The sequence below is a fragment of the Sturnira hondurensis genome, unplaced genomic scaffold, assembly GCF_014824575.4.
Source record: "Sturnira hondurensis isolate 20B ecotype Veracruz unplaced genomic scaffold, ASM1482457v3 Scaffold0014436, whole genome shotgun sequence".
In the NCBI taxonomy this organism is placed as follows: Eukaryota; Metazoa; Chordata; class Mammalia; order Chiroptera; family Phyllostomidae; genus Sturnira; species Sturnira hondurensis.
The window spans coordinates 2357730-2385105 of NW_028087067.1; the positions used below are offsets into that span (position 1 = coordinate 2357730).

The 27376-nt window shown below is 60.5% G+C and overlaps 1 protein-coding gene across 1 annotated transcript in view; it reads right to left on the minus strand.

The window, feature by feature from the left end:
• Positions 1-12517: 12517 nt before the first annotated feature.
• DLGAP2 (DLG associated protein 2) overlaps positions 12518-27376 on the minus strand; it is an 86926-nt gene continuing 72067 nt past the window's right edge. Inside the window, exons 10-13 of the mRNA XM_037063384.1 lie at positions 26892-27307; positions 21566-21657; positions 15700-15852; positions 12518-14362 (exon numbers count right to left, since the gene is read on the minus strand). Coding sequence (XP_036919279.1) covers positions 14144-14362; positions 15700-15852; positions 21566-21657; positions 26892-27307 — 880 coding nt within the window. The 3' untranslated portion in view covers positions 12518-14143. The remainder of the gene's footprint in view (positions 14363-15699; positions 15853-21565; positions 21658-26891; positions 27308-27376) is intronic.

Here is a 27376-nt window from a genome sequence, read left to right on the forward strand (position 1 = left end):
CCCTGCAGGGCCTAGACCAGCCGCTCCTGGCGGGGGTGGGTGAGGGGGCAGCATTTGGCCAAGGCCGGTTTCGGAGCTGATGGGGCAGGGCGGAAGATGCTGCCCCAGGTCTCAGACGCCTGGGTCCTGCCGCCCACAACAAAGAGACCACAGTGCTGCCAGGGCTCAGAAGCCTCCCCAGTCACAGCGTACAACTCACGCCCAGACAGGCCTGTCCAGTTCCGTCCCCACCCCTGGAGTGCAGCAAATGGCACTCGGGTGACCTGAAGCGCAACTGGAGCCACGCTGGGCTCCTTTCCACAAGGGCGGGGGCGGCGCCCCTTGCCAGGTCCCTCAGCCCCAATGCTATTTCAGGAGCCACTTTACAGGCTCCGACGTGCCCCTCCCCCAGCGCAAAGCAGACCGGGTTCCTAAACCAAAGGCACAGGCGCGAGCCCTGAAACAGAAGTGTAGCAAAAAGTCAAGGGGGTCAAGTCCAGAAGGACAGAAGGACCAGGAGAAGTGCCCGCCTGGGAAACTGCCAGTGAAAACTTACCAACCGGGGAGTTTTCTTTCCAGTTTTCCTCTTGGGCAACCACAGGAGAGGTTCGATTTAGGGACCAGGATGTGAAACCACAGATCAGCTGATGAGGAACCTCAAATGACGGTGAGGAAGCCCCTGGGCCCTCCCTGTCCCTCCCCTTAGAGATGCTCCTCCGAGACAGTCCCCAGTCCTGGGCCGGGCCACCAGCCAGGGTGGGCAGGACACTGGCCACCAGGCTTCCCTGTCTACTCCCGAGGGACGAATGGGGGCAGCCGGGATGGAGCTGACTCCAGTAATCACTTGGCTGACAAACCAGGTCTGAGTCACTCACCACGAGGAGGGCGTGACCCAGTCCCACAGGACACCCACGGGCTCTGATGCTCCGTCACACCTGATGTGAGGCCTTGAGATGGGGCCTTGTTAACACCCAGGGGCACAGCTGTCACTCTGCAGATGACCGAGACCCCCAGGTGAGGGGACACTGCAGGGTCCTCACGGGGGGAAGGCCACCCTCCAACCGCTCCCAGGTTAGGAGCCCTGCTTAGTCCCTTCTGCACACTGGCGTTGCAGCTCTGTGCTCATTGTACCGGAACACGCTGCGCGTGTTCCCTCACGCTCAGTGTGACAGGACCATCAGTCAGCTTCCAACCTCCGGCAGCGAGGAGCCCAGGTCTTGCTCCCACACAGTTTGCCTACAGGAAACAAAATAGTCGGCGCCGGTATTTACAAATAGCAAGAGAAAAGACCAAGATGAATGTTGGGGTGGTTGCTATATATTGTAGAAAAAATTCCCATGTACGTAAAGCTTTCATTTTACACAGTGTGGTGTTTTTAAGATTTTATTTATCTATTTTTAGAGAGAGGGGAAGGGAAGGAGAGAAACATCCAATGAGTAGTTGCCTCTCGAGCGCCCCCTACTGGGGACCTGGGCTGCAACCCAGGCATGTGCCTTGACTGGGAATCGAACCCATGACCCTTTGGTTTGCTGGCCAGTGCTCAGTCCACTGAGCCACACCAGCCAGGGCTACATGGTGGGTCTCCTAAGCATGTCAGAAGACAGTGCGAAAGACACTTGCCGCTGCATCGGAACAGTGCCCAACACCGAAGGCACAATGCTTTTGGAACTCACTTTCAGACAACGGCATCATGAGACCTGTGCCCCAGGGGTTTATGAAGAAGCAGCAGGACAGCCACCTTCTGAGAGGCACAAGCCTCCTGCCCAAAGTCCCCTGCTGTGTAGCGGGAAGATGCGGGTGGGCCTGGCGCCCTCACCGGGTGGTCCTGAGCCCCCATCACCTGCCAGCCTCCAGGAGGCAGAGGAGCTCCACAGAGTGGGGCTGGGTAGGTGACCGTGTCCTGTTCCCAGCCCACACTGCTGTCCTCTCCAGGGGACAGCTCACTGGTGTCTGGGCAGCATCTGCTCTGGACATCTGTGAGGGGAGAGACCCAGAGGGGGCCCCTGTGCCACAGGAGCAGGAGGGGGCCCGACTCACCCACCTTGTCTCTCCTCTGTGTGCCCTTGTGATGGGAGGGCTCTGAGTGGGGACAGTGGCCCCCACGCCACTAAGTTTGTCCCAGCAGAAGCCACAGACCCAGAGCCCCGTGTGGGCCCAACCTCAGGAATGCACTTTGCACTTCATTGTAGGGGTGGAGGCTCCCCCAGGTTCGGGCAGAAAGCACCTCGAGGGAAGTCACAGCAGAAGGGGATGTGGGTCTTCGTACAACACCCCGCGACTTCGGACGCGGTGGGTCTGCGTGCTCCCTTCCCACACCTCTACCTACGCCACCTTCTTCTCAGGCAGTTTCGCCCCATCTGGGGGAACAGCTCAGCTGGGAGGAAGTGAGAAGGAGAAGAGAAAGCCCACACTTTGACGAGTGTTTTCAGGAACGAAGCCCCAAGACCTGGGTTTGCCTCGGCTCAGGCTCAGGATGGCTGGCGCCCTTGGGCTGCCCCTGCAGTGCCAAGGGTTCCGGGCCCCGGGTCGGCGCACCTGACCTACTTTCGGCCCTCCGGAGATCAGGCGGGTCGGCTTCGTCTCTGCTCTGCAGGCAGCGCGGGGTCGGCGGTGGTGCCTCACCCCGATCTTCCGTGACAAACTCGGGGCCCCTGCTCAGAGTGCAGACGTGCGTGAGAGCGCTCCAATCTGAACAGGGCGGGGACACAAGTCGCCGACAACACTGCCTGCGTTCTTGAAAGGTGCAAAGAGAGCAGATCTTAGAAGCCACCCCGATGAGAAGAACATTGTGGCCACGGGTGGTGATGACAAAGGTCAGCCAGATTTGCGGTGGGGGCGCAGGACAGTGCACACAGACCACGCGTCAGCACCTGAAACCAGGGCGTTTGTCCTCCGTCGACTGGGTCTCAGTGAGAAGAGGCCCAGGGGACGGTGCCCACGCCATCCTCCTCATTTCTCACGGGGCAACCAGTGGCTGACTCAGCCCGCGTGCTGTCAGGTTTGGGGCTCGGTGTCGGGGCTGAACCTGACCCCTCGCCGCCTGCTGGTGCCTCTGTGCGAGACATTTTCCGTCCTGGAGCGGGGGTGGCGGATGGGCTCCAGTCTCAGTCACAGAGTCCTCCCTCTGGGGAGGGCCAGGAACTTCGTGGGGCACGTTCGGTGCCACAGGAACATGCTGGCTGTCCCCGAGTTCCCTTCTGCACGTCCCCACGTGCGCCAGGCCCTTGGTAGAGGTGGGGATGGGGACACATCACCACGAGGCCTCGACTGGATGCTGGAGGGGCTCCCACGCCGGCCACTGCCCACCGGACCCTGACAAGGGATCCCTGAGCCCTGCTCCACCTCCTGCTCTCGTTCCAGAGATCTCCCTCCGTACATACCAGGGGCCTCTGCCCCCGGCCTCATGGCTGACCTCCACACTCATGTGTGACCTTTACTTGTCAGCCTCTGCTCATGTTGCTGCCTCTCCTGAGGTCCCTGCTGGTCACTGAGACCCAGCCTCAGGGCCACCTTTGTCCTGTGTCACCCTGTCTGTCCCGGCCCTGCCCGGCACGGCTCCCTCAGAGTCCTCCCTGCCCTTTTAGGTCACTGTCCCCACCCTGTGCACAGCACTTGTCACTCCTCAGGAACACAACTCAGCTGCCTTCGCCCCTTAGTGACTGCCTGTGTCCGTGCAGCGGGGCTGGACCTGCGTCTCTCTCAGTCCCCTTCCCGATGGCTCCCGGTTCCCTGGGAGGGGAGGGCAATCCGCATAAAATGTGGAAGCAGAAGCCAGACAGCCACCGTTTTGGACCAACTCTCTTATCAGAACATTTATGAGAGACCCGAAGCCCTGCCCCCTCCGAGGGCCAGCACCCCGCCCCCATCCCCGGCCCTGGCCCCCGACCCCAGCAGCACCCATCATGGCTGAGGTTCAGGCAGAGAGAGAAACTGAGAAGCCAAGAAACCAATGGCAGAGAAGTGGGTCTGGGGCAGGTGTCAGCAGGAGTCCGAACCCTGTGAATCACCGGAAACTGCTGTGGAAAACCCCGCAGGGCCCGCACACAGCTGGGCCTGACTTACCCGCGTGGCCCGCACCGCCCAGCACTTGGCACTGCCATCTGCCTGCTGCTCACCCCCTGCGGTCTCGGAACAGAGTGAGCGGATGCTCGAGGAGAGGGTTCGTGGGTGCAGACGCTCCTCCCTCCACCATCCAGGGCCGGCCAGCAGTTATTTGGCACACAAGCAGTAGCTGGTTAGAAGCATGTTTATGTTTTTTTTTTTAACTAAGGTTTAAAAAGAACAGGTTTGTTGCTTCCTAGGCTAGGCGTCCTATCTGTTATTAATGATGCATAGACGTTACTTCCTGAGTCATTTCCTGCTAGTTCAGAGGATGTCTCATTACGCAATGTGACTGTTTCACGTTTAGAAGGGCAACTGTAACCTTGTGTGGAACTATCCAACTGCTTGTGAGGTTTTTCCAGTCCCTGTTTAATCAACATCCCTGAACAAAAATGCCTGAGACCCTCAGTCTTTGGTGCTGGCGGGCTGCCCCCTCGTGGGCGGTCTGGGTGCTGCAAAGCCCTTCTCGGGCACCCCCTGGGGGCTGGGGGTCCGGTGGAGGGATCTGATTTCATTTGCCTGAAGCCAATAATCTCCCCAGGCAACTAGATGTGTTTCCTTCAGAAACAAGTGGTTTCTGAAGTCCCTCGGCCCCTGGTTAATGCAAACGTGCATGGACAGATTGATTGACTGGGTGCCGGCTGCTTCATTGTGTGAGGGCTCCCTGTCAACTTGCGTGCTGCTTCTGGTGACAGCGGGTGGCTGTCCCTAGGGGCTGGGGGGTGGGCACTGCTGACCTCCCCAGCTGTCAGCCCCCAGAATCCTGGCTTGCCCAGACTGGTACAAAACTGCTTTCTCTGAATGCAGACGAGTTAAGCACTGGAAACCCTGCGAACATTCTGACAAAACTGCAGATTGGATTCTCTGGGTGAGGGCAGATCCCCCTCCAAGGCCAGGCTTGGAGAAGGTGGGGAGCTGGGGGGGGGGTGTCCAGGCTCATTGGCATTCAGTCCCCATGTTCACGAGAAAGTTACCTGCCCATGGCAGCAGCCCTGTGCAGGGAGTCCTGTGTGTCCTGTGGGGGCTGCCAGCCCTAGGCCAGTGGCCCCAGTGGGCCCTCAAGTGTCTGGCCTCCCCCTGGCGTGGGGCCCAGGCCACAGTGGCCTGCAGACTGGGCGCAGCCAAGACCGCTGGCTCAGGAAGGACTGGCCGGGGGGTTGGGAGCAGAAAAGCGACATCGACACAGAGTCTAAGACAAACTGCCAGGCGGCTCCCGCGCGGCTGGGGCACCTGGTGTCCCTACAGCTTCAGGACAGAAACTTACCTACTGCTGGGAAGACGTCCTCGGTGCTTGGCGGTCCCCTCCTCCCTGTCACTGTGGGTGTGGCAGGAGCGCAGCACTCAGCCCCCTGTCCTCCCGGCCGTGCTCCTGTCAGAGACCTGGAGGGGCGGGAAGCGTCTCCCCGCCTCAGGGTTCCTCGCTGTGTCGGTGCCGGGGCCCCGCATCCATCCAAAGTCTCTCACAGTACCCTGGAGTCAGAGGTTTCCTGTGCGTGACGGTCCCATCTCTGACCGGTGTCCACCCAACACAGCAGCCTAGCTTTAGAATGCACAGGAAGTAAAAAAAAAATACCCCCCCAAAACGTGACCTGTCCTCTCTGTGTCCCTCCCAAAGGGTCCCGGCACCACGGTGCCCAGTATGTAAACCCTGTGCAATCGAATTTGCTGAGTCAGCAAATGGCCGGGAGATACAGTGGGCCCACCCCTCCCCACCACTGGCCGCCAGAGTGTCTGTGAGGACATGTGAAGGTGTCTTGGCGTCCCCGGTCTTACCCGGAGCCAGAGACGGAAACAAGAATGCACCATATTTCTTGTGCTCCGAAGGCTCACGGTCTGACCCCAAACCAGTGGGCAAATACCTTGTGCCGAGTGTGACCTGCCCAGTGTGGCACGTGGCGATAGGTATAAGGTTGGCACCTCTGGGGGAGCAGAGAGGAGATTGTGCCCAGTGCACGGGGGAAGGACAAGGGGGCCCTCTGGGGTGACGGTGACTTGGGGATATCCACGGTGGGCAGGCCACGTGACGCCTTTGTCAGAGTGTGCGTTCCGGCCGAGCCCACTGACCAGTACGTGAGTGCCAGCGCCATGGGCCACCACCTGGGGTTGGGGGCCTTCAGCTGCGCAGTCGGCAGCGGCGGGAAGATGCTCAGCTGGAGGTGGCAGTGGGCTCGGGTGACGAGGAAGAGTCATGTGAGCAGCCAGGCAGGGTCTGACTTTGGAGGTGGCACACTGGCCGCAGGAGCAGCCCCGGGGGTGGGGGGTGAACGCTGGGTGAGCGCCCCGGCGGAGGATCCTGTTTGTGCGTTTGTGACGAGGCGGGTCACTGGGGAGAGAGATGAACACTGGCTGCCCCTGAAGCCAAGGGTGCCAGAAGACCCCAGCTCGGGAAGCAGGGAGCCCCTGCTTCCCGAGCTGGGTGCGCTGGCACGGTGGGCAGGGTTCTGCAGTGGAGAAGCAGGCGGGGCGAGGGTGCCCGGAGCCCTCAGGGAGGGCAGGAAGGACTGAGGAGACATCGAGAGAGAAGGCTTGGCAGCCACGTCCCTGAGGGTTTCTTGGCACAGGGGTGCCTGTCACAGAGGCTGAGGGGAGGCCGCTGGGTTGGGGTCACATGCAGAGGGGTGTGGGCGGTCGGAATCTCTGCTTTGCAAAGGTTTGTTGGTAGGAAATGAGACATCTCACACCCTGAACTGCGGGCAACCAGAGCGGGGCCTTTGGGTTGTCAGGAAGTGGGTTCCTATCGGCTGCGGGGAAACCCACCAGGTCAGCTTAAACCACAGCAAACGTGCTCGGGGCCTCCCTCGCCGCGCCGGCTGCGGCTGGGCGGACAGAGGGCTGCCCGGCGTCAGGCTGGTCTCGAGCTCTGCTTCTGAGACTGCACCGCGGCTCGCTCTTCTCCTCCATGAAGAAGCAGGTGGCAGTTCTCTGCGTGTGAGAAGTTCTCTGCGGTTTGTCACCCCACTGGAAACGAACACCATCCGTCTGTCTGTGGACTGGAACTGACCCCTGGGTAAAAGTGTGCAGGTCTCCAGGAAATGCCAAGCAATTTAAAGCTCTCACTGGAGGAGTATAGGCTCAAAAAAATAAAACTATACAAAGCCTTCTTTGCTAGCTTTCTTATAGAAAGACGTGGGGTCAGTGGAAGATTAAAACAGGAGCCCTGCACTCTCGGTGACTCAGCCGAGGCTCCCCTAACCCAGCGCCTTGCACACGCCCCCGCTGCTGCTGCAGAGTGAGTTGGAAGGAAAGGACCCGGCCTGCCGAGCAGCCCTTATACGGTGCTGGTGAACTCGGTGCCAATTCTCCGCTGGCTGTATGTCACCCACTGGGGGGAAATTAGAAAACAGACCCTAACTAGAGACTTTTTCTTTACTCCACACCTCCTCCACGCCCCTCACGACCTCACAGGCCAGGGCACACGGAGGAAAGCGCAGGGAGCTGGCCCTGCTGGACACAGGCCCTGTTGGCCCCGGGCCCCGGTGTCCACAGGCAGGGCCCTGACTTCACAGTGTGCTTCCTGGAGCCCTCTGTTCACACTCCCCTGGGGCTGGAGGGAGGGGCTGGAAAGGGAGCCTCCTGTGGTGAAGAAGGCAGTGGAGGCCGAGAGAGAGTGGGCGTTCCCTCAGAAGTGGCCGGGCTCCTGGCAAAGGTGAGAGCAGGTGCACAGGCAGGGACGACCACGCCCACAGAGAGGGGACACAGGCCCAGCCAGGACAGTGATCAGCGGCCGGGCCCCCCCCCCAGGACTGGCTGCCTGACAGGCGTCTCTTCTCACTGCAACTCAAGAGCACCTGGAACAGACATGAACTAAATACCGAGTGTTTATTAAACTCACTTTTAGTCTCTGCCATTTTTGTGTATATAGGAAATTGTAGCCATAGTAAATGTCTGTTTCTTCTTAGTAGATAGAGAAATCAAGGATTTTCAACAATGAAATGTACAGTAGAGGGAGGGTGCCATGGTTTTCCGGATAAAACTCTTTGGTCTGTATAGTTTTTCAGAGTTTAACATAACAGGAGAATTCACTCCAGTAGAAAGTAAACATTAACTTTCTCAAAAAATTTAGTCACTGGACTGTGTACAGGAGTGAGCATGAGCCGCACAGAACCCCAGCACGAGGCGTTACTGTAGCAGAGTTTGTGTCCTCGGCTGGGAGGGGACAGACTCACGGGGGACAAGGAGCCCGAGCGAGGTCGCCCGGAAACGGCCCCGAGTAACACGGAGCAGGAGCCGGTGACAGGACGCGGCACGCTCAGCACAGGCACCCTCCCTGCTGTGCCGCAGAGTCACCCAGAGAACCACGACGGCGTGAGAGAGGACACGGCAGGCCGGGCTTCGTACGGATGGGGAGAATTTGGCACTCGGTTCTCCCTCTTTGTTGATGGGATTTCATGTGTGTATATTTACAAAAGTATTTAAATAGTTTTTTTAAAAATGTTAACAGCTAGTTTCCTGGTTCTAACATTCTTTGAAGTTTAAGGAGGCATCCCCGTGGGTCCTTGGCCACACGGGGTGTTTGGGCACGTGATGGGGAGGGGTCTGAATTGGTCCCTGCAGGAAGGCTGAGCAGAGGACAGTGGCTCAGCCTCAGGAAGTCCAGGGTCAAGGGCATGCCAAGACCTGCAGCTTGGAAGGGGCAGCCTTTCGAAACACAGCAAACCAACTGCCGATCTGACCCACACGCTGAGCCCTTTGAAAATGAAACAATCCTAATATTGAACCCACTGGGGCTGGGTCCTGGAGGGAGTTGGGGTGAGAATGGCTGGTGTTGGTGTCATCAGGCACACAGTGGCGGCGGTGGCCTTGCTGATCCCTTCTGGGGCGGCGTCCTATGTACAGGATGGCAGTCGCTGTCGGGGAGCCTGGGCACTGGAGTCTGCACAGGAGCCTGGCATGGCCTTTTCCTCCACTGGACATCCCTCCAGCGCTCCTGGACACTGGGTTTGGAATAAGCACCTGTGATGAAGAGTCATGAAAAACCTACGAGAGCGGCGCGGCAGTCCCCTGTGCCTCAGGCTGAGCACGTACAAGACCTTTTAAACAGTAGGGTTCGGGGAGGGTTAGGGTTCGGGCCTCGCCAGCCAGGGTAGGGAGGTGATGGGCACTCCCTCTGCAGAAAGTCATCTGTCAGGAGCTGGGACTGAGACTTGAAACACTTTCTCTCCTTGGGGCACACAGGCGGGGTTGGGACAGCGGCTGGCACCGTCGGTGGTGTGCACCAGCATCTCGTCCCCACAGACCCTTGCAGTCTCTGTGGTGTGACGTGGGCTGACCGAGAGCCGGTGACAGGCCGGATCCTGTGGCCCACAGTGCGTTTTGTCAGCCGGACATGTCCTGGCCCAGCTTTCTGCTTCAAACCGCCTCTCCTTCTCCTGTCAGCGTTTAGCTCCATGCCCTTTAGCTCTGCTCTGACGCCACTGAGCTCAAGTGTCAGTGAAAACATGCTAATTCCCAATGGCACCTGCTTCTTGCTCACGGAAGCAGCCAGAAACACGTGACATCTCAGCCAGAAGGAACCGAGGGGTGGCCCAAGGGTGTCTCTCCACCCCCATGCCTGCAAGGAAGGCCCTCATCTGCCGCCTGCTGGGGCCGAGACCGGACTCCGCAGAGGGGCCCTGAGCCTGCTGGCCCTAATTCCAAGGGGTTATGACCTGCCTCGACCTTGCATGCCACACCTGTGGGGGGACAGCACTTGAGAAGAGGACCCGGGCACCTTGAAGAGTCACCTGCTCCCCAGGTGCACAAAGGACTTGAGAGCCAGGTGTTACTGATCTGCGTGCTCTGTGACCAGAACCAGGGACAGGAGCGCCACACCGTGGAGTTCGGTGGCTGACCAATATGCGCCTGGACACCCAGTGGCCGGTTTCTGGGCACCCCGTGCGCTTCCAGATCGTTCTGTGGCCACCGTGCTGCTGGGTGTTTGGCTGCGGTGGGACAGGCTGTGGTGCCTGGGACTGTCGTCATCGAGGCTGCAAAACTTGGCAGCTGCCGACGCCCTCCTGCTGTGAGGGCAGACTCCCGCCCAGCCCCTGCCCCCACCCACGGGCACTGAGATCAGGGGATCCAGGGATGGAGGACGGGGAGCGAAGTGCTTGTCCTCTGCCCTACCCCCGAGGCCGAGCCACTTGCTGGCCAGCAGCTGACCACATGCCTGTGGCCTTCCACCTCATCTTCACATTTTGGAACCGTTTACCACCAAAACTTTCAATCTAGTGTAAACAAACGTGCAGATAAAAACAAAAAGCCCTTGGCAAGTTCCGAGGGGTGTGCATGGCATGGGCCCCATCTGGTTAGTGGGTTGAGTTTCAGTAAAGAGGGAAACGAAAAGGGGGTTGGAGCCTTGAGGAGAAAGGAGGCAGGAACGAGCTCTCAGGGAAGACGCAGAACGGACCCTTCAGGCCTGTTCCCAGGGACCCGACGCTACCCTCCGTGGCTGGGATGTCCTGGCGATGGGCTCCCATTTGCGGGGACGGGTCATGCTGCCCTCTGTGAGCTCCCCCACAGGGCCTGAGGACCCACAGGTGCCCGAGGGACCCCGGACGTGGTACTCGGAGGTCCTGAGAACCTGCCGGAGCTCTGAACGAGGCTGCTGGCCATGTCTCCCCGAGTGTGTCCCTGGTCCTCCGTGTCCCTGGCCACTGGGCCAGCCTGACTGACTGAGGAACAGCCAGAGGGAAGGGACATCCTCCCTCCGTCCCCTCCCCACTCCCCCCATGGGTCTGCCCCAACCAGCGGCGAGTGCTGCTGTGTTCGCTCTGACCAGAGTCCCAGCAGAAGTCCACCTGGAGTGGGCGGGGCGGCAGGGCTCCCACGCCCAGAAAACAGAGGCCACTGGCGTGGGCACCTAATGACGAAGGTGACAGGGGCAGTGGCGGCTCCCTACGGCCAGGAAAGGCAAGAATCATGGTTGCAGTCGGGCTGTCTGGCCGCAGGCACTTGGCCTTGCCCACGGCAGCCTGCCCAGAGGTCCCTACGCTCGGGACTACTTTTTTCTAAAAGAGGGAAGTTCACGGTGATCTGTTTAATTTTCCCTAAGAATCGATGGTTGTGTTTCATGCTGCAAGTCTTTAGCATCAATCTTGAGGTGAAAACATTAATCACACTTTCTTCTAAACAAAAATGTGCAGGGTTTTTTTGTATTATGTAAGACTTGGATTTCTGATTGCCATTCTGGGACTGGTACATGAACCCGCTGGGGAAGACAAGGAACAGGTCGGCAAGAGAAACTCCCTCCCGTTAAACACAGGACAACAAGCGCGTGGGAGGGAGTCGAATTACACCCCAACCGCGCCAGTCGCCTCTCACAGGGCATCTGAGACTCGCGGTCCTGCTCACGGTGCTGGCGTTAGGGCATCAGGGCTTAAGGACGGCCTCGTGGCTGCTGCCAGGGGAAGGTTTCTGAGCAGCTCTTGCGTCTCAGCCTTTACCGGCCGTCCCTTCAGGGACCGCGGGCACCGGAGCCCGGAGGACGCTGCGCCCTCCTCCCGACGCGTTCACAGAGCGCCGCACATCAGGTGTTCTCAAACCTGTGCGCCATCTCCCACGAAAGCCCGGCTCCTGCCGCGCTGCAGGGACGACCCCCCCCCCCCCNGGACCCCCACCCCCCCCCCCCAGCTCAGAATCGTGCGCCTGCTAGAAATGAATTCGCTGGGCTGACTACCGCGAGTATTCTAAACAGTTTTATTTGTCTTTACATATAAATGTGTAAACATGGCTTGTCTCTGCATCGGGGACGGAAGGTCGCGGCTCGGGAACCGGCACTGTTGCACGGGGGCTGCCGCGCGAGCAGGTCACATTCTATGGGGTCCGGCATCCGCTCCGCTGGCCGCGACCTCCTTTGGGGCTTGGTGGACCAAGCACGTCCCTACACCTCCCCACTTCCAGTCAGTGGTTGCTGTCACATGGAGCTGTGGGGTGGGTGAGGCCAAGACTTTGGGGAACTTTAGGATAAAAGTGACGATGCAAAACATTTAAAAAAAAAAAAGAATCCCAATCCAGCGAATACTTTCATTCAAGTCAGGATGAGAGAGTCTGGGATCCAAAATAAATAATTATTGTCTAATTTTATAATTTGTTGTTGCGTTTTCGTACAGGTGGAAGGACAGAAGACCTGCGGGCTGCCCGGGGGGCCAGCGTGGGAGCCGGCGGGCGCGGGGGCGGCGTTTCCGCCGCTCTGCGGGTCTCCCCCAGAGGGCGGGCCCTCCACCGAGTCCATCTCTGAAGTCTAAATGCCGTGTTTGCAGATCCGTGTGAGTTCGTAACATACTGCAGGGGGAAGCATCGCATGGGACACTGCCCAGGGTTTAGGAATTTATTTAGGTAGAAAAAAATGCTTTGAACACTCTGGGGAAGTAGGGTTCATTATAGAAGAATATTTCAGGGAAACTTTTTTTTTTGCATTTTTCAAGGATATACATTCGTACTGATTTTTGCTTCCAAATATATTTTAAGGCTGTTTGGTAAAATATATACTGGATATGAGGTTCCGTGTACAGGGTGTTGTTCTTACAGGGAATTCGTAACTACTCAGCTTTAAAAAAGTAAAACTTTGAAGCTAGACATGCTTTAGCGTCCACTGTGCCCCGGACTAGCCCCATGCGTGGTGGGATGGACGGGTGAGGGAGGACCTGCGGGCTTGCCGGGGGCCGGCCGCCGCCCTCGCCGCGCTCAGCCGGGTGGCCGGGTGCAGACAGAGGTGGGCAGGGCTTAAAGTGCAAGTCACGGGTGGGGGGCGGGGGGACAAAGTGCTACAGTAGGAGCCGGGAAGTGGCTCTGCGCGGCTGAGCCCTGCCCGGAGCAGCGGCAGGCGGAAGACGAGGCCTGCTTTCACCTGGCGGGACAGGGAGGGCTCTGAGTCCGGGGCCAAACGGATACAGTTACAGGCTCTGCCTCGGAAACCGTGATTCGGTTACGCACACGGGAGCCTTGGGTTTCATCCTCCCTGCTGTTCCCTGGTGCCCACCAGAGCCACGGAAACCCGTCTGTGGGAAACCCGTCTGTCGCCCCACGGCAGGGCAGGGCAGGGCGACCTCCTCCCCATCACCCTTCAAAGCAGACGCCGGGCGCGCAGGGATCCCGGAGAAACACGCGATAGGACTGCATCGCCTCCCTGCTCAGACCCAGGCAGATGCACACTCGCACTCAAGGCTCTTAAACTCTCCACGGCACTGCGGCTGTCCTCTGACACAGGCAAACTCTGTTGTTTTGCGTTTGTAAGGATACCCTGAAAAGTCAACTGATAGAGCCGTTTGAGAATATATGCACACATCTATAAAAAAACACACGTAGCCCACGAATGATGGAAATGAAGGACAGACCGTGGGCGGGGTCTGAAGTCACCGAGAAACGGGACCCACAGTGACCCCTCCCCAGAGTCAGGACGCGTTGGGGGTTCGCACGCCGGTCACCAAAGCGCCAGCTCTCCCCACGACCCCACCTCGATCGTCCCCTCTCGCTCATGGAGAGGGACGTGTCACTTACGTTTTGATGGTGCGGGACGTTCCCCAGGGGTCAGGCCTGGGCCCCTGAGTTATGAAGAAGCAGGTGGTGGGGCGCTTGGTGGCTGGACAGATGACTTCTCCTTACCGTGAACTTGGCCCACAGAACCTAGTGACAGGTCAGCTGGGCTCAGGGAAGCAGCTCCAGGCCAGGGTGGGGGGTGGGGGGATTGCCCCCCTCCTTCAAGCTGCAGTGCCTGCCGCGTGGGGGGACAAACACTCCAGGGAGTAGGGGACGCACCCGTTTGTACTCGTTTGCTGTTCTCGCCTCTAATTATCTCACAGTTTATAAAAAATAGAAATAACAAAAGGTGAGCCGGGTCCCACCCCCAGACGCGTGTCCCACTCTCCCGGGAGCAGAGTGGCCAGCCGCCCCCAGGCTGGCTGTGAGTCGGACATCCGGGAATAAAAACGGCGTCCTTCTGGCGGCGGGCGCGGCAGGCTCCGGAGACCGGCAGCACCCAGAACAGATGGCGAGGGCGGCAGATGTGACGGAACGGGGGTGGGGGGACCACCTGCACAAGCGTTCGTGGGGAGGGCGGAGAGGAGGGCGGGACGGCGCTGCGGCCCTAGAGCCGGGTCTGCGCCTCCGGGATGTAGATCTCGATGCTGTCCGCGTGCTCGCCGGCCGAGTTCTGGCGGAAGGACGCAGCCCGCTTGGCGGCCAGCAGGCGTCTGCGGGCCTCCTGCCGCTGTCTGTCCGGCAGGTCCAGGGACTTCTCTCGCGTGATCGGAAGTCGCCCTTTGGGGGGCTTCTTTGGTATTGGCGGGGGGGCCTTCCGTTCCTCCTGAAAAGCAGCACAAGAAGCGCACGGTTTGGGGTCGTCCGGCAAGGTCGCCCAGGCCCGGAACTGGGCACCCACGCCGGCCCTGCTCCGAACCCAGGGCAGCCCCTGCTCTGCCCCGCACCCGTGGGTGGGGGCCGCCTTTACACTTCCCTCCAACGCCTCGGGAGCGGGAGGGGGGCGTTTGGCACAGCGTTTGCAGATGAAGAGGTAACTTCTGCGCATTTGCAGTTCCATATCCTCCATCTTACACCCACTTGGACGTGGCCCTCTCGGGCCCACTCGCCTGGGTGCACACCCACCCAGGTCTCAAGTGCCCAATGTTCTGGAAGGTGCCACTGGACGCCCTGCCACGGGCCCCCACCTGGACCGGACTAAGGGGTTCATGAAAACCGCCCTTCTTGGGGGTCCCAAGAAACCACCAAGCTTTCGCTCACCCCCACTACTCATGTCCCCTTCACTTCAGAGTGACCACGGGTCACCTGGGGCTCCAATGTGCGTTCCGGGCTAATGGCTGACCCACACCCTGCACTGCTTCCCGGGGAGGACTGCCCAGCCTTCGAGGAGGCCCCCGTGCCCCCAGCCTGGCTCTGCCCAGGCCGGCAGGGTCCCCTTCTGGGGACAGGAGCTGGGGGCGGCGGCAGGCTCCAAGCTAAGGGCCCGGGTGCACGTCCTCAGCTGAGAGTTACGCTCCAGCGCCCCGGAGTCTGCCAGGTTGCTTTTCTTCATCCTTCTATTCTGACAGTGTCTGCCAGAAAACTCAGGCGAGCGTTGCTCACGACTTCTCTAAACGGTTAGGAAACCACTGTATGTGTGGCTAACCCACAGCTCTCTGGGGTCCCTACCGAAGATGACACCCTAAGGGGAGACATCAAAGCACAAGCTTCAGATTTCATGGGACATTTCAGCCCTTCTACGGGCCAGCGCCGATGGATGGTAGGTTGCCGTAATCAGACTGTTGGGTACAGTTCAGAGGGTCTCGTCTTCCACGGCGGACACCCAGCTAGAAAGTCTGTCCGCGCAGGAGATGGGAGGCGGCCCTGTGACTCTGTGGGAACCTCAGAATGACCCTCTGAGTCCGGGGAAGGACTCAGAGGACAAATCTCGCCGAGAAACGAGACTGGATGTGACCTTCAGTTCACGTCTTCCCCAAACTGTATCCCAGAGACACGGCAGGAAAGAATGTGGCCCATGACTTGAATTGCGCCCCAGTTTATACGTGCACACGTGCACGCACACGTGTGCGAATGCACGTTCACGTGCGAGTGCGCGCTCCGCGCTGCCAGGAAGGGGGGAGCCTGCAGAGCCCCGTGCGGGGAGGCGGCCCGGGGCGCAGTTACCTTCCTGTCTGGAGACTCTGCCATCTTCCAGTCGTTGAGCTTCAGCTGGTGCAGCTCGTCGAACTTCATGCTGACGTCCTCCACCGAGAGCTGCAGCATGTCCCAGTAGCCGGCCAGGTCCTGGGAGGTGGGTCTGGGCATGGCGCTGGGGTCCTGTGGACAGACAGCGGGGGAGAGGCTTCGTGGGGGCGGGGCTGAGGGGCGGGGCGCCTTTCCAGGATTGGGTCAGAAAGGAGCTGAACCCCAGTTCAGATAAATATTCCCGAGGCCCGCTGGATCCACAGCAGTTTACACAAGTATTTGCTGACGGCTTGAAACAGGAAAAGGCCACACGCAGCGTGATTCCAACTCTGTCACGTCCTGGACCAGGAGAGACTGGGGGCAGTGACAGATCAGGGGGTGTCATGGGGCTGGGGGGAGGGAGGCACAGAGGAGCCCAGGGGGTTTGAGGGCAGTGAATCTGCTCTGTGAGGTGCTGGGTACATGTCATCGTGCCTTTGTCCAAACCCACAGAATGGCGACACCCGGAATGACCCTGATGTCTCCTGTGTACTCAGGGAGACTCTGACGTGTCAGAGCAGGCTCATCCGTCTGGTGGGGGTGCTGATGGTGGGGAGCCTGTGCGTGGGGAGGGGCCGGGGGTGTGAGAAGTCTCTGCACTTCCCCTCAATTTAGCTGTGAACCTAAAACTGCTCTGAAAAATAAAGTTTATTAAAGCTGGATATGCCCTGTGCTTGTTCCTTGTTTCATCCCGAAAATGCTCTCTGAGGACCTGGGCACGGTGGCAAATAGGAAGGCTTTCCCACGCTGGACACTTCCTGGAAGCCACGGGCCCGTGCTTTGGTCAGACGGGTGCGGTTTGGGCCCATGTGGCCTGGGGCACGGCTGGGACCGGGGGCCAGCTCTGCCCCTCCGCTTGAGGCCGATGGCAGCGATGCCTGTGCAGAGAGGGGACCCATGGCTCATGAACGCACAAGACGACCTCTTGGGCTGCTGCCTGGCACTCAGAGGGCACAGAGCTGCAGAGCTGCAGGCTGGCAGCCCGTGGGCCGTGCATGGCCCAGGGTCATGTCTTGTCCTCCACCCATGGCCTGACGAATGCCGTTCTGTTGGCTGTCTGATTGGCCACCCGCCCCGGCAGGCACACTGTGGGCCTCCGCCCCAGGCCACCTCCAGGGCCCCACGGCCGTGGGCCGCTTCACTGCGGGGCCTGGCCTACCCACAGGCGCGTGGGTTTGCAGCCCGGGCCGAGGGGCTCAGACAAGAGCCTCCGTGGTGCAGCCAGGGCCCCTCTCGCTGAACAGGACTTTCTCATGGGCAAATATTTATCTGATTTGGCTCACAACGAGCGGTTTTCGGCTTACTCATAAGTCGCTCAAANGGAGGGAGGCACAGAGGAGCCCAGGGGGTTTGAGGGCAGTGAATCTGCTCTGTGAGGTGCTGGGTACATGTCATCGTGCCTTTGTCCAAACCCACAGAATGGGCGACACCCGGAATGACCCTGATGTCTCCTGTGGACTCAGGGGGACTCTGACGTGTCAAAGCAGGCTCATCCGTCTGGTGGGGGTGCTGATGGTGGGGAGCCTGTGCGTGGGGAGGGGCCGGGGGTGTGAGAAGTCTCTGCACTTCCCCTCAATTTAGCTGGGAACCTAAAACTGCTCTGAAAAATAAAGTTTATTAAAGCTGGATATGCCCTGTGCTTGTTCCTTGTTTCATCCCGAAAATGCTCTCTGAGGACCTGGGCACGGTGGCAAATAGGAAGGCTTTCCCACGCTGGACACTTCCTGGAAGCCACGGGCCCGTGCTTTGGTCAGACGGGTGCGGTTTGGGCCCATGTGGCCTGGGGCACGGCTGGGACCGGGGGCCAGCTCTGCCCCTCCGCTTGAGGCCGATGGCAGCGATGCCTGTGCAGAGAGGGGACCCATGGCTCATGAACGCACAAGACGACCTCTTGGGCTGCTGCCTGGCACTCAGAGGGCACAGAGCTGCAGAGCTGCAGGCTGGCAGCCCGTGGGCCGTGCATGGCCCAGGGTCATGTCTTGTCCTCCACCCATGGCCTGACGAATGCCGTTCTGTTGGCTGTCTGATTGGCCACCCGCCCCGGCAGGCACACTGTGGGCCTCCGCCCCAGGCCACCTCCAGGGCCCCACGGCCGTGGGCCGCTTCACTGCGGGGCCTGGCCTACCCACAGGCGCGTGGGTTTGCAGCCCGGGCCGAGGGGCTCAGACAAGAGCCTCCGTGGTGCAGCCAGGGCCCCTCTCGCTGAACAGGACTTTCTCATGGGCAAATATTTATCTGATTTGGCTCACAACGAGCGGTTTTCGGCTTACTCATAAGTCGCTCAAACAGAGCACAACAGGGACTTCAGCTGGCTTTGGTTTCAGCTCCCCATAACCTGGCCTTAGTCGGGCCGGGGCGGCGGGAACAGGCCCCGTGCAGGTGAGGGAACAAGCCCAGATGGGGCCCCTCCCAGCCTGGGGCCAGCGGGTTCTGGGTCTGGGGGTCTCTCTTCCTGGTGTGCAGACAGCGCCCCCCACTGTCTGTCCCTGGAGGCAGGAGGGGGAGGGAGCTCTGTGGGGTGCGTCACCCCATCACTGGGCTCCACCCACATGACCTGGTGACCCCCTAAGGGCTCCTCCTGACTCCATGTCCGGATTCCAGCACGTGAACTTGAGGACACAGACATTCAGTCTCTAGCAGCCTGGCTTCACATCCACGTCGAAAAGGATCGCTGTTGGGCCCCAACCCCTTCTTCGCAAGGCAGCCAGGCCCAGGCAACTAGCGTTTCTGTGTCTGAGGCTGTTCCCAAGATGAGCAGCCAGAGGGCGCTCGCGGCCCACCGCAGCCGGAGCCGCAGGCTGTCTTCTCCCTCCAGTGAGCCTGCTCAGCAGGTGCCGAGGTCCTCGGAAGGTCACGGGCAAAGGCGGGCTGCATCCCAGTCTGAGCCTTGGGGCAGCTGGCGGTGTGCTCCTCTGGAAGATGCCCCAGGAGCAAGGACGGTCCGCTTTTTATCAGTTTGGGTGTGACCTTGCCATGGGCTGCCGCTGGCAAGTCCCAGAGGCGGACGGCTGGGCCCCAGAGTGTCTGCGTCCAGGCGCACGTCCCCCACGGTCAGACGTCTGTCACCCCACCAGGCTGACCAAACCGTTGTCCCCAGGGCTCCCTGGAGCAGAGGTGGCCCTGTGTTGGGTAGCCAGGCACAGCCAGGACCTGGGAGGTGGCTCTTCTGTCCCACTAGGCGTCCAGGTTCCTTGCGCGTCGAGGCCTCTGGTCATGGCCCTGCCCCAGCTGGGTGGCGTGAGCGTCCTTATTCAGCCCCCAGGGCCCCAGCAGAGGGGATCCCAGTCTTTCTGCGCGCCCGAGGGGTGCTGAGGGCTGGAAGGCCTGCCCAGACCCCACGGGCCGGCTGCCCACGCAGAGGGAGGCCCAGCAAGTGTGCACGCAGTTCTAGCTACTGCCATGTGCCCCCCCAGGGCCCTGCGCCGCAGCCCTAGAGGCACACGTGTGGTCCCCAAGCTGTGGGGCAGACGCCTCCCGGGGTTGTCCCGAAATGAGTTCCCCGAACGCCTTCCCATGAAGAGCGAGCGCTCTGTCCAGGGCGCTCTCAGGCTGGTGGGGGCGTTTTTCTAGGGTCATTTGTCTGACTTAACACTAGTTACCCACCCACAGCTCCCAGCCACCAGCAAGGTGGCGGGGGAGGCCGCAGCGGTGTGGTTGGAAGAGGCGGTGACATCGGCGGGAAGGGAAGCCGCCACAGCCCATGTTCCAAAACCAGAGGGTTTTCAAGGTGGACGTGGGGCGTGAGCTGACGTGGGCGTGAGGCACCGAAGGCTCGGTGGCAGGGGGAGCTGTCAGGTCAGATGTCAGCTGCTACGGCAGAGAAGACAGGGACAGGCCCCAGCAATGTCCCTCTGCTGTGGAAGGCAGCTGCAGACGTGAGCCCCCACGGGTGATGCTGACCTGTCCTGGGGTAATGGGGGGCACAGGTTGACCCCTTCAGAGATGGCAACTACAGAGGGGACACGCCCGGGAGACACGAGAGTGTGACCTTCCTTCAGTGGCCGGTCCCTCTCCAGGAATTCTGGGCTCTGCTTTTCTCTTTGACACACTGGTTGTGACTCCACGCCAGAGCTGGCTGCTGGTAATGGGTCAGTTGTCAGGGCGGACTGGGCAACGTCGGAGAAAGCACCCTTGTACACGGTCCTGATGGAAAGGGGTGAATTGCTGACTGCAAGGTGCTGTGCCTCCCCTGATGTGGAAGAGCACGTGTAAACGCGCTGTCTCCTTGCCGATGAAAGGCCCAGAGCCAACGGTGATCGAATCACTGAGCAAGGCCTGGCCGGGAGCCATTTGCATTTTAGTGGCAATGTTCGGGCTGGTGTGGGTTGTGCAGTGGCCTAGACAGTGACATCAGTGCTGACCGGTTCCCTCCCCAGACACCAGTCAGCGCACACTGTCTTCAGTCAGGCTGGGAGATGCACAGACACAGATCTGTGCCGGTGAATGAGCACAGGTAAACGTCCACGTGTGCGTGCACATATGAATACGAGGTTTTTCTCTCCTGCTGATTGCCAGGGGGATCAGAACCAAGCTCAAGGCCAACTGTAGTAACTGATCTGGTTCAGTGGTGTGCAGTTCGGGGGACTGCAGCCTCGCCAGAGCAAGCCCTGAAAGGGGCTGGTAAGTCCCCCTGGAAAACCAAGTGGAAACACAGGTGGCAGGCAGGACCCAACACCAACGCCAGGGTTCCTGTGGGAATCAGGCCTCACAAATACGCTGTGTCCTTTGAAGCTTGCTCTGCCCTGGTGATATAAACCGGATGTTTAAGTTTAAGTTCAAGGCATAAGGAGTGAACTCCTTACCTCGTGAAACACGTCTGAAAGACCCCCTGGCGTCAGCATGACTAAACAGACCCCGACCTACGACAAATGTCTGTGTTCCTTCCATTGTTGTCTATAGATAACACCTGTTTTTGTGTGACTGTAGCCTTTTTGACATTGATTGGTGAGCTCTCCATGGACACACCTACACCTACCATTCCCAATAAAAGCCATTTGGGAGAAGGACTCAGGGCGTTCTCCACTAGAAGGAATCGTCACACCCTCTCCCACCAGAACAGCAAGACTCGGTCCTGGACAAATTATTTCTCACCCACGGCAGACGAAACAGTTCTGTGGGCCAGAGTCCCTCCCACAGTATACTCCTTTCACTGCTGACTGTCCGCTAGAAAGCCCCGCTTACTCCTAAAATCTCCTTAAATGTGTTCTTTGTGCATTTTCATTCAAAGAACCATCTCATATCATCGTCTTCACGTGTGACGTTCTCAGTGACAGCGGTTTACTTTAGTTGGTTGGGGCCAGCCAGTCCGGGTGCAAAGGCAGCAGCTCCAGCGGGTGCACTCAGGCACCGATTACCTGCAGGCCCCGCCCCCGCAGGCCCCGCCCCCGCAGGCCCCGCCCCCCTCTTCCACGGACACCCTGCCTTGCCGCCTCTGGGCCTCGGTTGCTCTGAACTATCCAAAGCTGGGCGTATCCTGTCCTCATGCGACTATCTGCAAACAGGCATTTAAAAAAGATTTTTATTTTATTTAGTTTTAGAGAGGGGAAGGGAGGGAGAAAGAGATGGAGGGAGACATTAATCTGTGGTTGCCTCTCCTGTGCCCCCTACTGGGGACCTGGCCTGCAACCCAGGCATGTGCCCTGCCTGGGAGTTGAACCGGTGGCCCTGTGGTCGCCGGTAGGTGCTGAACCCACTGAGCCATAGCCGCCAGCGCCTGGCAGGCATCTTTAAGGAACAAGGCAGCAGAGAGCATGTCAGGAGGGAGTGCTGAGGCTGGTACAGGCCGGGGCAGCCGGGGCTCACTTACCATGTTCTGTTGGCACAGCCAGTAAAACTGCTGGAACTTCTGCGACATCAGAAGCTGGGCGCTGCCCACCGCACTCCGGATTTTACCGAGAACTGTTCGGAAGAAACAAATGAGCAGGTGGAGAGGCCGTCAAGGAAAAGCAAAAGCAAGAGCACCCCACCAGGGGATACAGAGATGGGCACCCCAAATTTACTGCAATTGGATGACTGACATTCGGCCTCTACGGGCAAGGACGCCCCAGCGAAGCGGCTCGAGGGCTCACAGGCAGGAAGGCAGACTCGACAAAAGGCAGGTTGCACCTAAGGCCCCGACGTGGGGGCCACACTGGCTTTCATGTTTCCCCACGTTGCCCCCTCCCCCCACTGCCAACACCCTCCTGGGGGTCAGCCACATCCCCCACTACTGCAGTGCGCCCACATCGCCAGGGTTCCTGGGGCGCTCACCAGACGTGGGGCTCAGCAAACCCACAGTGGCATCAGAGTTGTATGATTCCAATTAATCGGGGACTTTTTATAAAGGTGAACAACTGTGGAACGAACCGGACAGCTCAAAGGAGGGTAGGTGTGACCTTTGTGGGTTGAACTGGCAAGGAAAATGCTTGGTGCCTGAAAGGTAGGGGCCAGCTCCTACCGCCACCTCCAGGCCCCCCACCACCCCCATGCTTCCCCTGCTGCCCACGCGGCAGATCCCGGGCCCTCAGCATTTTAGAAGTGGCAGCTCTGGTCCATTCCAACCCACAGGACCCTCAAAAGCACCCCTGAACCTGGTGGGCAGGTTTCCCACCACGGTGCCCTGGCCCCTCCTCCACGGAAGGTCTCACTTGTCCCGGCTGCGCTTGAAATCACCCCACGGCATCTGCGGGTGTCCGTCTCCCTGGGAGCCTCTGGCAGATCATCCCACCGGCCTGACTCTGCCCTCTCCTGGCTCGGCACACAGGCCCCTGCTGACCACGCCAGACCCCCCCAAGGCTCGGCAGGTCTCTCGGGTGGTCACGAACACAGAGAGCTCACCACCATCGATGTGCTGTTCACGCACTTGGGGATTTACCATTTACAGACTCCGGCTCCATCTTTGGAGCTCAGGCACCTGCACCCGAGTGCGAGGGGAGGCGGACCAGGACCCAGTGGCCCTGAGATGGGCCTTCCCACCAGATCCCGGGGACGCCCACTGGCTGCGGGGCAACCACCCATCAAAGTCTGAGAGATTGTCCAGCAGGGTGATAACTGGGGTCCCGAAAATAAAATTCAGTTCCACTCCCTTCCCTCCGTTTCCCCAAACATCAGAGATCTGAACAGGGCACCTGCACACTGCTTATTTGTGGGGCTTGTCCGACGTGCTTTAGAGGCTGACACCCGCAGCCCAGCACTCGGCTCTGTCCCTTGTCCCAGGCCCGTGCTGGGGGGAGGGAACCAGATGGGCACAGGGGCCTTGACACACACTCAGAGACAGGTCCTGGTGGCCCAGACGTGAGCCGGCTGCCGGGAGACGCCCAGACCAGCGCCTGTCCCAGACCAGCGCCTGTCCCAGACCAGGGACAGGTGTGAGAGGACCCACAGAGCAGAGCAGTGGGGGCCGGGGACCGCTGCCGTCTGGCAATCGAGGGTGTGGCTGGCCACGGCACCTTCTCTTAAAGGCAGCGTTCTTGCTCATGAGGGGAACTACAGGCGGTTCGTCTGTCTTGAACCTCGACCGATGCTCTCCAGGGCTGTAACATGAAAACCACACACGTGTCGAAAATTCGAAAGGCACGCGTGCAAGGTGCCTTGATGCCCGGCACTCGGAATCCACCACCGGAACTCATCCATCTTTGGAGTCTCTCTCAGCCTGTCCCAGCCCATCCCCTGTCCCTGTGGGCACAGCCGGGATGCCATTGCCATCCCTGAGAATAGGTTCATCCCCTGACATCATGTAAACCTACATCGCTTCCCAGATACTAAGAGTTTAAAAGCGTGACTTTCAGCCCTGGCCAGGCGGCTCAGTCAGCTGGAGCCTCATCCCGTGCACCAAAAGACTGCGGTTTGACTCCTGGATGGGGTGTGTAGGGGAGGCAACTGATTTAACTTTCTCCCTCTCTCTCTTTCTCTCCCCTCCTCTAAAACCAATACACACAGCCTAGGGTGAGCATTAAACAATGTAACTTTCAAAAAAAGTGAGTGAATTGTGTGATGCTTTGGTAGGCTTTCCAGCTCAGAAAAGGAGCCCACGGGGTCACCGTGCACCCTGTTCCCTGGGCCCTCCTGTCCTCGGCAGTGCACTCGCAGGGGGCGTGCTGAGCCACCCACCGCCTCCCTGCTGGGCAGCCGACAGGGAAGGGGGTGCAGAGCCCCAACGGCGGGACAGGGTGCAGGGAGGGGCTGCTTGGCCAGGGGCCAGGTGCGCAGACGGGAAGGCTGGTCAGGGAGGCGCTGCCCCGTCCTCAGTTCCCATCTCAGCCCCCGGAGCACAGGTTTCCGCAGGGCTGGTCTCCCTGCCGCCGAGTGCGGGATCAGCTGTGGTTTGAAACACGGGCTCTCCCTCCGGGAGGCCCTGCAACCTGTGTGGCTGGCGCAGACTTTGGGAAGGTTTGGGTTCGACTAAGGCGCTGCTGAGGGGACATGGAAAAGCAACCAACAGCCGTGTTTGTCCCTGCCAAGCGCAGACTCCGGCCCGAGGTACCCAAGTGCCCAGTCTGATGTCTCTGAGAGTTCCCACCCCTCGGACTCGCATTCTTCCTGAACTGGGACTCAACGGCAGTATCCGCACGAAGGGCTTCTGGGCATCACCTGCAGCACCACAGGCAGACAGGCAGCGTCTAGGTGCAGATTTGCTGGGGTGCAGCCTGCGGTCTCTTGGGAGGGAATGGTCTTGAAGAGGGGGAGGGCGGCTGAGGGCGGACGGTTCTCTGGCACCTGCCATGCTTCCCGTCATTGCCACGAACTGGAAGTGCAGGTGGAACTCGCTCTTCTCCCCCAGGTGCCTGGAGTTTCGTCATCGCTGAGCCGCGTGGGCCTCCGAGAGCTGCAGACCAGGCGAAGGCCTCTCGACACGCAGCTGCCCTGCTACCAGGACAGCCTCCGCCCGGGGCACGGGCACTCGGCTGGACCTACCTGCTCCTGTGGCTCCTTTCTGCCCCCCACCACCCCAGTTCTCTCTGAGTGTGCTGTGACGCTTCAGGACGATGCTCACACTGTTCTTTCCTTCCAGATTTTGAAGCAGATTTTTGTAGAGTTTGCAGATGGTTTGAAACGGGCATCTGAGCCCCGGTGACCAGATCTCCCTTCAATCTCTCACGCTCCAGCCTCCCCACGGCCTCGGCTGGTGAGACGGGTATGCCTGCCCGAAGTCCAGGGGCAGTGGCCGTCCACCCGGTGGAGCTCAGTCCCAGGGCCGGCGGCCACCACGGTGCACACGGCGTCCGGCCTGCTCAAAGCCATCACCCAAGCTCCTGACGCTTCTCTGTTGGCTGCTCCACTGCTCGGGGACATGGGGCCACCCGTAGCCACAGGCCCACGTCCTGCTGGCCCCCCACCCCCACGCTGAGGACAGACTGTGCATGTCCTCGCTCTCCCCTGGGCAGACGGCACAGCCAGTGAGCTGGCCCTGCCCCCACCCCAGCTCACGGCCGGGAGGGAGGAGACCCGACTCCCTGTGAACAGGCTGGTGAACCTGGTGAACTCGCGGGTGAACCCTCTCGCACGTCTGTGATGTCCCGGCACTTTCTGCAGGCGTTGTTACACTCAGGTGCTCCCGCTGCCTGCAGACAGCTCTGCCGTGGGAAGGGATGCGAAGGTGAGTGTGGCCTTGCCACGCCAGACAAACAGGCAAGGAGCGGAGTGCCCACTTCCTCCACATCCGGGGGAGCCTGGAGCTTTCGGGGTGAAATGACGGCGGAGCCGCAGTTCCCAGGCGGGTCCTGGGGTGGGGCCTGCCCGTGGCATCTCCTGCCCAGTGCCTTCCCCTCCGCCTCCTCCCAGCAGGCAGCTCACGGAGGAGCGGAGGGACGCAGTCTCCATCACCAGCCTGCAGGGGACTGCTGTAGTCCAGTTTCCTGGGAACGCCGGCGATTGTCTTTTGGGTTTTATCTTTGTGACGAAGATCATCGATTCTGTTGCAATTACGTCATGCCGTCCGCCAAGTTGCGGAGCACACTAACACGGGAGAAAATGCGGCAGGGAGACGAGTGGTTCTGAGACATCAGGACGCGCACCCTCACAGACGGTGCCATGGACCGGGGCAGCAGGACCCCTGCATCCCAGCCCGCGGGCTCCTGTGGTGCAGCCGCCTGGGGGGCCGGCGCTTCCCCGGGGTCGTGTCAAGGGTCAGCCCAGGCCTACAGATGTGGGGCAGCTCACTGGGAGCAGAGCCGTCTGGGCTCTCTGCCTGGGCAGACTCCGCAGAGCGCACGACTAAACACCAACACAGCGGCGATCGTCCCCAGGGCCTCCGAGCCCGCCCTGAGCTCTCCGGGTGTCATCTGTCACTGCCTCGTTGGGGTGCTTCCCTGTCAGGGGCTCCGACACACTCCACCGCGGCAGCCACCGAGAGGTGCGAGGCCAGGGCTAGGTCCCCAAGGATGCCAGGTATGCTTCTGAGCTGCGGCCATTTCCAGAGACGGAGCGTGGGCAAAGGAATTCACAGGCAAGGACAAGGACACGCGGACAGCACGATGGGCTGGGGAAGACTTTCGGAAATGCCTTTGAGAAAGTGCGTTTCGTTAAGGACCATGTCTGCAAACAGACAGCAGGTGCAAGCAGACCGCACCAGCGGTTCACAAAGGGGCCGCTTGGGGCACTGCGGGGAGACGGGAGGCGGCGCAGGGGCGCCGTCCCCTCCTGCACAGAGGCCGGGTCCACCAGTGGGCAGCGTTAGGAGCAGACGGCGCTGTCCGCCCCTGGGCGGGAGTCACGCAGAAGCCCCCTCATCCCAAGGCTGCACAGTCAAGGGGACACCGTCACCTCGCAGAGTGCCAACTGTGGGCTCGCCTTCTCGCTTCCAGATTTTGTTTGGCATAAAGCCAAACAGGAGACAGCCGCGATGCCAAAAAACGGAGGAAATGCTCCCAGCCAAGCTGCTGCCGGAATCAAGAGCTGGCACGCGGCCTCTGAGACCAAGGACAGGACCAGGAGCACTGCGGGCTCCGCCGACCACGCCACCCACCCGGCCCAACGGGACCGCGAACGGGTCCAGCGCGTGCGGCCGCCGCTCTCCGCCCGTCCACCTGCAGCGCTGCTGAGACGGAGCAGGCGCTACCTGCCCTGCCCGCACCCGCGCGGGGAACCCCGCGCGCACTGGCGCTGGCTGTGCGCTACGGAGACACCCGCGGCCTTGCGCCCCGCCCCGCTCTTACTTTCCTCCGCGAGGTCGTTGTCCTCCGCCTCCCGCTCCATCTCCTTGCACCAGCCCTCCATCCTCTGCGTCTCCGTGTGCAGCAGCTTCAGGAACCAGGAGCCGTCCCGGCGGCAGGGCGACACCCGCCCGCCGTCCCCCGCGTCCACAGCCGGCTCCAGCCAGGGCTCGGGCGCCGGCAGGGTCGCAGTGTCCGCCGGCGCCCGATAGTCCTCCCGGTAGCTGAAGAGGCCCTGCGTGCGCACCGTCCGCACGGCACCGTACTGCGTCGGGGTGCTGGGCTCCGAGTGCCGCTGGAAGGACGAACCGAACTGCAGGCCCTTGTCCTCCGTGGGGACGTGTCCCGGGAAGCCCTCCAGCTCCAGGTCCGCCTGCACACCCGCCGTCACGCTGTTGGAGCGCTTGAACCGCCCTCGCCTGCGCAGGAGGAAAGGAGACAGGGAGGCCTTGCTCAGACGGCGCGCCCCCAACCCGCGCCCCACCGGC